This window comes from Oryx dammah, unplaced genomic scaffold, assembly GCF_014754425.2.
Source record: "Oryx dammah isolate SB20612 unplaced genomic scaffold, SCBI_Odam_1.1 HiC_scaffold_17, whole genome shotgun sequence".
NCBI classification, from domain to species: domain Eukaryota; kingdom Metazoa; phylum Chordata; class Mammalia; order Artiodactyla; family Bovidae; genus Oryx; species Oryx dammah.
Window position 1 is genome coordinate 23,024,357 of NW_024070201.1, and position 10,665 is coordinate 23,035,021.

Sequence of the window (10,665 nt, forward strand, 5' to 3'; positions counted from 1 at the left end):
CTCTGGCCCTGAGTCACGGGATGGGGAGGAAACCCAAGGCCATATTTCTTCTTGTTCGGGGAAGCAGCTTTGGGATTCTGAAGGCCAGGAAAGCCTGCATCACTGTTTCTTTTCTTTTGTGTGTGGATGTGTGAGCACCTTAGAGAGGTAGAGTGGATGGTGTGGTGCTGGGGAGACCAGCTCTAGCTGACCGTAGGGACCCGTGGTCAATTTCCTGCTGCCGAAGCCTAGAGACGGAGTGACCAGAGCCGGGTGCCCTGAGCATGGAGCCGGTCTCCAGACTCGGGTCTTCCTGAGAAATAGGCCATGTCTTCAGTCCAGGGGTTGAAAGGGGCCAGTGGGAGAACCTGGCGAGGGCCTGGGAAGCAAAGGAGGCCAAAATATTCAAGATCCTAGGCAGCTCCTCTGGTGTAGAAATTAGGTTGTGAGTGGTTGGTTGTCTCTTACCTGCTGGCCGGTGGCCCAGACCCTGAATTGAAGTTAGAAATAAGGACCATCAGAATGGGCCAGCTGTTGAAGGAGCCCCGCCGTGCCTGAGCAGGGCTCTGGGGCACACAGAGAGCCCCCCAGGAACACAGACCACATGCAGAAAGAGGATGTGTTCCATCTCCATCACCCTGGGTTACCTGTTCTTTCCGTGAACTGGTGTGTGATGTGGCCAGCAGCCCTCCAGGCAAAGCCTCAGGGAGAACCAGGTCGTGTTGGCCACAGTCCCTGCCTCCCATCTGCAGACGGGTCATCCCAGTGGGTCTGGAGGACAAGGTCTGGTGGTGGGATGACACTGCTGTCCTGGCGGAACCCTGCCCTCCCAGAAGAGGAAAATGAAACAGACTTTTCAGTCTGAGGTCATGGTTCCACACTGGCTTCCACAGAGCTCTGCATGGGTCCTTGCTTGCCCCCAGCACAGCCTCTGCCTTTCCGAAGCTAGTGGGAACCACCAGGCAATCCGGGGTTCACCGCAAGCACTAGCACGAACCACGAGGGCATGCTCTGGAGCTGAGCCTGGGGTCCTTCCGTGATACCGCGAGTAGCCCAGGGCCCTGGAGAATTCTAGGGGCACACCAGGGAGTAAGACACAGAGGTGGTCATTCGAGTGGGTCCAGCCAGAGCAGGGATGCCATTGCTCGAATGTGAGAGGGTGCGTTTGTCTTGTGGTGGGCACGTGTCCCGTGTGAGTGAGCCTGCCGTTGCGGGAGTGTATCTCTGGGTGAGTCTGCTGAGTTTCCAGAAGTCAGATCCAGGTGGGCCTGGCTCCCAGATGGTGAGTATTCCCAGACCTTCTACCTTGCTCGGTGGGCCTGGGGAGACCCCCATGTCTCCAGAGCAGGTGGGTTTCATTCATCTTCCTAGTGCAGTGAAGGAAGGTGTGGTCCAAAGTCGAGATCCTCTGGAGCAATTCCTAAAGAGCAGGAAGGCATGGGGCATCTTGTCCCCGATGTCCCTACAGGCCCAAAGGGAGCCCTGGGGACCCTCTGCTCCCCCATCTGAGACCCTCTGCCCCTACCTGGGACCCTGCCCCTGGCAGCTCCCAGGGCTCCCGGGGAGACCAACCGAGTGTGGGCTGAGAGCAGAGGTGGAGACATGGCGCCAGTCTGGGCCCCTGTCTTGGTTGGTGGCTGCCTTGTGCGCCATCCCCTGATCTGTGAGAGCAGGCTGCCATTCCTCTGTCTTGAAGATAGGAAGAGACCCCGATGTCTCAACCCCAAAAGGCCCAGGGTTGGGGGCACCCTGGACACAAGTGCCGTGGCCGTCCAGCGGGCTCTCCCCCACCCCCAGGGCTGTTGCTTGGCAGGTCTGGGCTTGCATCTCCAGGTACTAACCATCCCATCCCTCTCTCCCTCCCACCCAAGCCAACGGCAGCCCCACCTCGGGCCTGAGCACTGGTGCCATCGTGGGCATCCTCGTCGTGACCTTCGTCCTGCTCCTGGTGGCCGTGGACGTCACCTGCTACTTCCTGAACAAGTGTGGCCTGCTCATGTGCATTGCCGTCAACCTGTGTGGCAAAGCCGGGCCCGGAGCCAAGGGCAAGGACATGGAGGAGGGCAAAGCTGCCTTCTCGTGAGTGCAAACCCACCCCCCACTGCCCAGGCCCCAGTCAGGGAGCCACCTCAGCCTTCCCATTGCAAACCCCAAGGGAAGCGAGACATTAGAGAAATGTTAAAAGCAGACACCTGAACCCAACCTCACATCTAGAATCTCATAGAAATTCCCTATGTAGGCGAAAATGAGAGGTGTGTGTGATCAGAGCTTAGCCTGGAGGGGAGCTGCCCTGGAGAGACCCACTTGCCTTGCCGCCGTCCATGCCCCGTCACTCACCAGACATTCACGGAGCAGCAGCTGCTATGGGCATGGCACCTCACCAAGCACTAGGGGACACAGTGAGCAAAACAGATGAGAATGCCTGTCCTCCTGGAGGACGATCCAGACAGAAGCTGTGCTCCAGCATCTCTGGAGAAACAGAGCTGGAGCCAAAGAGAGGAACCTGCACAGACTGTTGCCAGGCGGGGCTGAGCTGCAGCCAGCCCAGAAGGGACAGAGCAAGGAAATAGGTTGTTAGCACCACCCCATGCCAGGCACTGTGTATACACATACGTGTACATATACATATACTTTTACATGCACTGTGTTCATGCTTACTCATGCACATATGTTTGTACTTACACTACATGTATCACATATGTGTACGTATAGTATGTGCATGTACATGTATCATATATGCATATGTTGTTGTTGTTTAGTCTCTTAGGAAGTTGAGTCATGTCCAACTATTTTGTGACCCCGTGGACTGTGGCTCACCAGGCTCCTCTGTGGGGGATTCTCCAGGCAAGATCACTGGAGTGGGTTGCCAGTCCCTTCTTCAGGGGATCTTGAACCCAAGTCTCTTGCATCGGCAGGGGGATTCTTTACCATTGTGCCACCAGGGAAGTCCATATAGGTAGACACACGTGTATACATGCGTGTTATTTACATGTGCATATTCTTATACATGCATCATATTCATGTACTTACATATACATACATGTGTGTGTGTTTACATATACTCACACATATACAGGTACTTGTGCAAACTTACATATACATATATATATATCATATACATGTATATACTCAGGTGTTCATGTACCTTAGTACTTTTTATATATATATATATACTTAAATATATACATGCATCATAAACTTGTATATATTTATATATACTTACACGTGTATGTACACGATGTACGTGTTCATTCTTACATATACACATAGCTTTGCATGTACGTATTTACCGTGTATACACACATAGATGACTTCAGCACTAATCTGCACCAGGTGCTCTCCTCAGTACTTTATATTCGTTGTCTCAGTTAATGTCCATAACGTCTAGGCAAGTGGAGACTGTTACTTGCCCCGTTTTACCAGGTGGGGACACAGGCATGGGTGAGCAAGTAAGGTGCTCAGGGTCACACAGCTGGCAGGAATGGGGGCTGAGATACAGCACTGGGCTCTGGCCCTGGATGCACCGCGCCCCCACCAGCCTGGGGCTGGGCGCAGGTACCTGAGTGTGGCTGGCTTCCCTGGAAGCCCTCTGCCTCCCCCAGCTCTCCGGGATGGAACCAGCGGAGCTCTCTCCACAGGAAAGACGAGTCCAAGGAGCCCATCGTGGAGGTGCGAACGGAGGAGGAGCGGACCCCGAATCACGACGGAGGGAAGCACACGGAGCCGAACGAGACCACGCCGCTGACGGAGCCCGAGTACGTGGGCCCCTCCCTGGCAGAGCCCCACACCCACCACAGCACCCTACCCACACCTCCGTGCTTCCCACCCGCGGCTCCGGGCCCGGCGTCACCTGCCAGAATTCTGGAGTCCTGGGCCAGGAATGCCTGACCCCACTCTCCTCAGAGAGGTGGCATTTGTGGTCCTATCTGGGTGACTGTGGGTGACCTTTCAAAGAGCTCTGTGCCTCAGTGGGATCCCTAGACCCTGGGCCCAGGTCACACACACACACACACACACACACACACACCCCGGAAATCACTCAAGGAGACAAACATCACTCAGAGAGCTTAGCTTCTGTTCAGGATTTCCAAGAATTTTAGGGTTTTCTGCGTTTCTTCCTAAAAGGCTGAGGGAAGCTGGGGGCCTGGTGAAGCCTGGCCCTCCTGGTCTCTTAAGCCTTGAGGACCATCAGTCAGAAGGCACGTCCAGCTTTGGGTGTCATGAATGCCAGGCTGTCGTGGGTACCGTGGGTTTGAAGGGAATGGAGTTTGATGGATGCGCAGAATCTCTGGCTGGACAGCGCCCCAGCCCTGAGGGGCCACGTGGAGCCCCTGTCTGTGGGGCAGCTGGACCCGATTCCCCAGGGACCTCAGATGCCTGCGGTGGTGGACGCTGAGCTCAGCTGGCCTCTCCCCGGGTCAAGATGCGAACAGGGCCCGCTGCAGGTGTTAGGGAAAGGGAGCCCCAGGCAGGCGGCAGGGAGGAAGGCGAGAGGCCCCGCCAGGCGCCACGTTCTCTGTCGTCTCCTGTGTCCTCTTCTGCCCGCCTGGGCGTGTGCTGCCTCCTGTGTCCTCCTTTCTCTGTGGGCCTGCGTCCTGCCTGTGCGTCCCCGCATGCCCGCCCTCGGCCCCCTCCTCGGCCTCCGCCTGCTCTTGGCTTCTCTGTCTGTCTCAGCTTCATCGTCTATCTCTTCTACTTCCTGTCCTCCCCGCAGGCTGCCTGCTGACACCACAGCCACTGTGGAGGACATGCTGCCTTCTGTCACCACCGTCACCGCTAACTCTGACACTATCACCGAAACCTTTGCCACTGCTCAGAACAGCCCCACCAGTGAGACCACCACCCTGACCTCCAGTATCGCCCCCCCGGTCGCGGCCACCCCTGACTCAAACTCTGTGCCCGCCGGCCAGGCCACCCCGTCCAAGGGGACCGGCGTCACTGCCGCCTCCCCAGCCCCGGCCCCAGCCCCCAAGGTCGCCCCCCTCGTTGACCTGAGCGACCCTCCGACCTCAGCCCCGGCCGCCAGCAACCTGTCCTCTAGCGTCCTGGCCAACCAGGGGGCTGTGCTCAGCCCCAGTGCCCCAGCCAGCGCAGGCGAGGCCCCCAAGGCCCCTCCAGCCAGCAAGGCCGTCTCCCCATCGGGAGCCAGTTCCCTGGCAGCAGCCCCGACGGCCCCTGCCCCAGAAGCCCCCCAGGCCAAGCAGGAGGCTCCCGGCACCAAAGGTCCGGACCCCGAGCCCACCCAGCCCGGCGCCTCGAAGAGCCCACCTGAGGCCGCCAGGGCCCTCGCCAGCCCGAAGAGCGAGGCAGCCTCCGTCAGCACCACAAACCCTGCCCAGGGCGAGGACTTTAAAATGGACGAAGGGAACTTCAAGACCCCAGATATTGACCTTGCCAAGGATGTTTTTGCAGCCCTGGGCTCTCCTGCTCCTGCCGCTGGGGCCAGTGGACAAGCCTCTGAGCTTGCTCCTTCCACGGCCGACGGCTCTCTTCCGCCTGCACCAGCCAAGACCGAGTACGGCCTCTCTCTGTCCGCTGTCGTCGGGTGGTGTCCCGTGGTGGTGTGCGTCTGTGCTGTGCTGTGTCCTCCCTGATAGATGTGTCTGCAGCCTCATGCAGGGCTTCTCGGAGGCGACTGTCAGCCAGGGGCTGGGCCAAGGCAGAGAGCGGGGGACAGGCAGGCAGCCGCCTGCTTACTAATTAGGCCGTGTTAATTACGTTTGATCCTTATCGTCCTAGCAGTGGCATCTCTTGTCCCTGGAGGAGCCCTTGCATTTGGGTCACTGATGAGCATAGCTTGGGAAGTGAGCTAAAGAGGCCAAGGTGCCCTCATCGGCCACCCTAGGGCCCACAGGCAGGGTGTCATCCAGGGCCAAAGCCAAGTCCCCACCAGCATGGCACAGTGGTGCAGGGAGGGAAGAGGCAGACCCCGAGGCTTGTGGGGGGTGGGTAGGATCTGATCCAGAAGCCCCCAAGACACCCCAGCCCGGACGCCCACACACCCACCTGCTCCTGCTTCTGCCCCGAGTGACTGGGGAGACTCAAGCTCCCAAGCCCTGAATGAGGGCCAGGTTTCCCAAATTCAAGACCATATCCTTCAGCGTACAGGTTTCTTAAATGTGAGGCCAAAATGCAGGGGTGCCAGCTGGGCCTGGAGTCTTAGCCTCCTCTCGTGCATCCTTAGACCAGCTTCTCACTCCTAGGACTGACTGAGGCCAAGAGTGACTGAGTCAGATGGAGGTTTTTATAGAGGCTCCTTGGCTGCACCCAGAAGCTGGGGTGCTACCACCCAGAGTCAAAAGGGGGACCCTCACCAGGAACCCTGAGTCTGTTGGGAAATAAAAGGATGGCCCTACCCACACAACCACACTCAGCTCCCCTGGAGCCTGGCAGCCCACTCCAGCCTCTCACCAGACTCCCATGGAAAACTGCCATGGTAACAAAGAACATCTTCTTATCCTGCTCGGGGCAAGTCCTACAGAGGCATCACCAGGAAAGGCAGAGCACTGAGCGGTGGGACTGCAGACAGGCAAGCGTGATTTGCAGAGGGTCCCCTGGAATCAGTCCCGGGGAGCCCAACACACAGGTCATTTAGATCAAGCTGGGCAGCTGCTGCTGCAGCCTTGCGGGGTGAGAGGAGGCTGCTCCCGAAACACTCCCACACTAGGGTAAAGCTGGAGCCCCCATATCAGATCAGGGCTGGAAGGGCGCCTTCCTCTGATTCAGCGGCTCTCCGCTTCAGCCGCACATCTAGAACCACTTGGGTGCTTTTAAAAGTCACCGCATTCTGCCCCAGGAGATCAGGATTTCTGGGGACACAGCCCAGGGTCAGTGATTTTCAGAGACTCCAGGTCATCCAGAGATGCAGCTGAAGTTGGAGTCCAGTGCTCTTTTGAGGGACTGGCTGGAGGGTGGGTTACAGCAGACGGTGATCTCAGTGCTGTTTTCCCGATTCTCTGCAGGAAGGGTCCCGTAGAAGCGAAGCCGGAGACAGAAACGAAGCCAGCGCCAGCCGAAGTCCAGACGGTCCCCAACGATGCCACACAAACAAAGGAGAATGAGAGCAAAGCGTGATGGGTGACGAGACACCAGCAAAGATCAAAATAAAAGTGACACAACAGCTTCACCAGAGCATCTCCAATATCTCTCTCACACACACATGCACACAGACACACACACACACACACACATCTCATTCCTCTAGTGTCTTTTGCCTTTAAAAAAAAAAAACTAAGCAGATCAACATGGGATCTCCTTTTTGTAGATTTATAGAAAGGGTTCCTTTGTTGCGCACTCACTTGTAAGAAAATGAGACAAAAACGTGAAACCCACAGCCAAACTAGGACACTCGGTTCCCTGAAACTATTTAAAAATCAAACAAAAGGGCCCTAAAGTAAGAATCTAGGAAGCTCAGAAGAAAAAAGAATCTAGGTTCAGGATTTTGGTGTTGCCGAACCGGCACAGACGGGGTTCAGAGAAATAACTTCCAGACGCTAAGACTAACCGAATGAACAAAGTCCAAGTTTATTTTTCTACTTTCAGTCGAGTTTGGACTCTGTGAAACCTCATAAATAAGTTATAATTTCTGTTCACTTTGTATTTGTTCAGTATGCAAAGTGTATCACCCTTCCTAGCTGAATTCAATTCCCACATAGACTCTTGTTTTGTAGGAAGAATGCCAAATGCAGCTTCTGGGGGTAGATCTCGATTTGCAGTATTTGGATTTCTTTTCTTTTCCTTTTCTTTCTCCTCCTTTTTTTTTTCTTTCTGCCAACTTTGCTTTCCAGTGTTTACAAGTTGACAAATGTTTGACTTCAGTTGTGTTTCGATGTCCATGTAAAATAGCTGCCTTCTTTTTTTTTTTTTTTAATTACAAATACTGCCTAGAGGTGTAGGATCCTCCCAGGACAACTTTACAAAATCTAATTGTTTACAGTGGCTCTTCCCCCCATCTGATTTGAAATTTTTTGCCTGTGTGGGACTCAGGTGAAAATCCATCTCGTTCTGGAATGGTTTTGCTTTGGGTTTTCGGTTCCGTTTGTTTGTTGTTTGTTTGTTCCCTTGGGGGTGAGACCACTTCTGATTAGCCACCACCTGCCTGTTTCTGTGAAAAGGATCTGCTCCCCAGGCGTCCCCACCCTTCCTTTTGAAGGACTCTTAGGCTTTGTTGAATGAAGCAGAGAAGATTGTATAGTTGGGGCTGGTCTTGGTGAACACACATTTTTACCCCAAACATCCCCTTTTTTGTAGAAAGCCAAATAAAATATATACATACAATTTCCTTTTGAGCCCAGAATCTAGATTTGAGCGGAAGAGCATGTGTGCTTCAGGGAATTAGTGTCTTTTTTTGGAAATCTGTTGAAGTAAAATAACATCAGCCTTCTGTTCACTTAGGCAGCATTTGCAGAAACAAAAGGAAAAAAAAAAAAAAAACACCAACCTGCTGTCTGGAGTCATAAGACAACTTTTCCTGGATTGGAAACCAAGTGGGGGGAAAAAAAAATACAGAAACTTTAAGGGGGATGGGAGGGGGGAGAAGGGAAAAGCCAGCCCTTTGTATAGAAATTTTGCTTTTTTTTTTCCTCATTCTACTTTAGAACTGCAAGCTTGTGCACTGTGGATGCGTGAATATTTTAGTGTGAAACGTGTTTTTGTCATAGTATTGAAATAAAACTTCAACATAGTTTGGTTGTGGAAGGTATAGCAGATAGTTCAGAAAAAAAAAAAAAAAACATTCAGGAAACAAAAAATAACTCTTAAAAGGAATTGAAGCCTTTAAACAAAGAATGAAATAGAAACGAGGATGATGATGACGATGATGCTAAGTCAACAGAAATGAGCGCTCTGCGGGCACCTTTCCCAAGGTACAGAGAAAGCAGCCAGAGGTGAGCGTGGCAGGACTCCCTCTGCGTCCGTTCTGTGGGCCACACTCCCCCGTGTTCTGACACTTCTGCAGTCTGGTCCGTGGCGCTTATGCTAGATTATTTCAAACTGTGAAAAATAATGGTCTTGTCATTTGCTCAGTGTGGGGTTATTTTGCATTTTCTCAGCTCCTGGGGATGGAAATGGAGGATCCGGGTCTACACAGGTCTGGCCCTTTGACCTTGGGGCTTGCACAAATCTATGGTTCGCATGCACAGGCCCCCAGGACCGAGCCAGGTGACGACAGTGGTTAGAGCACGCAGCAGATGAGAGCTCCTGGGCGCTGAGACAGAGGGGAGGACCCAGCAGGGAGCCGTGGGCTCCTCTGCTTCCCCAGGTTGTCAGTGGAACTGATCCCTCATCTTGGGATGGGAATGGCTTCGACCACCTCAGCCAAGCCCACACTATACCTCACTGAGACTGTGCATCTCACTTCAAGGGGTTGTGGTCACGTAAACTGATTTTGGTTCTGATGGTTAGGAAGAGAAAGAGGTATGGTCGACCCTCAGATAACCTGGCCCAGGGCAGCTGACTCCCCGCCCCCTCCCCAGACCCCGGCTCTGCTGGAACCCCAAACTCTGCCACCCTTTTGTTCTGCCTCTCTCCCGTCACACGTAGACTTGTCTCTGCATGCGTGAGCTTTCCTTTCTTTGAAAAAAAAAAAAACCAGAGCAATGCTTTCTCTAAAGTCATAGAGGGAGTCGCTTTATTTTCAAGACGTTGTATCTTTTATGTTAAGAGATAAAAGCTTATAGTTTTCCTTTTTTAATTTTTTGAAGGAGGGATCACCCTACCAGCTTCCACTGTCTGCGTGTCTATATGTGTATGTGCCATACATATGTAGTCACATAAAGACCGGCATGGCCAGGTTCTGCCAGAGGGGCCCTCGGGTGCCACGCGTGGGGCCTCCGAACCCTGAAGGGCCGTAGTGTACATAGTGCAGCTGTGAAGTGGAACGTGGTTTTCACACTTTCCTATGGAGCCTTCCGACTCCCAGGCTTTCACTTAGGCTGTCTGTCCGGATGGTGGTTATCAGATCTCCATTAACATCTCTACCCAGCATTCCCGACTTCGGGGGCCTTCTCTCTTGTTACAGACTTTTTACCAAGTGAAACATCGATACCACCTTTGTTTCCATTCTCACTGGTGTAAATACTGAGTACTAACTGAGAATTTTGACTTTGCATTCTGTCAGAATACTTGTGTTCAATAAAAATTGGAAAAAAAAAAAAAAGCTGTTATGGTCCAATTGGAATTTCTTTCAAGTCAATGGACGTTTGTCGTGTGAATCAAATGTGGAAATGACGCTGGTCTTTTTTTTTTAACACCAGTAAAACCCAGGGTCCTGAGATTGTGTTGCCTGAATGATGGGGTTTCCAGTCTTTTCTCACAGGTTGATAGAGGAGTTCTCGTTGAGAAGGACCAGATATCAGAGTCAGGAAGGTTTCATTCAAGTCCTGGTTCTGCCACTTCCCTGTTGACATTGGAAGAGTTAATCTCCCCCAGACTCAGTTTCCTTTTTTGACAAACAGGAAATGCCAAGAATAGTAGACCTGGGTACTGGCAATGAAGCACTGTATAGCAAAGCCTTGGCACATAGTAGATACCCAGCAAACTGAAATGGCACGTTTGCCTCCCTGGTGTGTGAGAACAGCAAGCCCAGCTGGAGTCACCGCACACACCCGAGCTCCAGGGAGCCAACCCACGGTGGCCACCAGAGACTTCTAGGGTATATAATGCCCCTCCTTATTGCTTTTGTCATCC

At 53.2% G+C, this 10,665-nt stretch overlaps 1 protein-coding gene across 12 annotated transcripts in view; it reads left to right on the plus strand.

Moving 5' to 3' along the window:
- The window catches only part of NCAM1 (neural cell adhesion molecule 1), a 365,493-nt gene extending 355,373 nt beyond the window's left edge, over window positions 1–10,120 (plus strand). For all 12 annotated transcript variants that reach the window (XR_005724131.1, XM_040258006.1, XM_040257996.1 and 9 more), the window contains 3 exons: window positions 1,851–2,058; window positions 3,618–3,734; window positions 6,942–10,120. Coding sequence is in view for 11 of the 12 variants with exons in the window: in XM_040258006.1 (XP_040113940.1) it covers window positions 1,851–2,058; window positions 3,618–3,734; window positions 6,942–7,053 (437 nt within the window). In the remaining variant the exon portion in view is untranslated. The remainder of the gene's footprint in view (window positions 1–1,850; window positions 2,059–3,617; window positions 3,735–6,941) is intronic.
- Window positions 10,121–10,665: the final 545 nt, after the last annotated feature.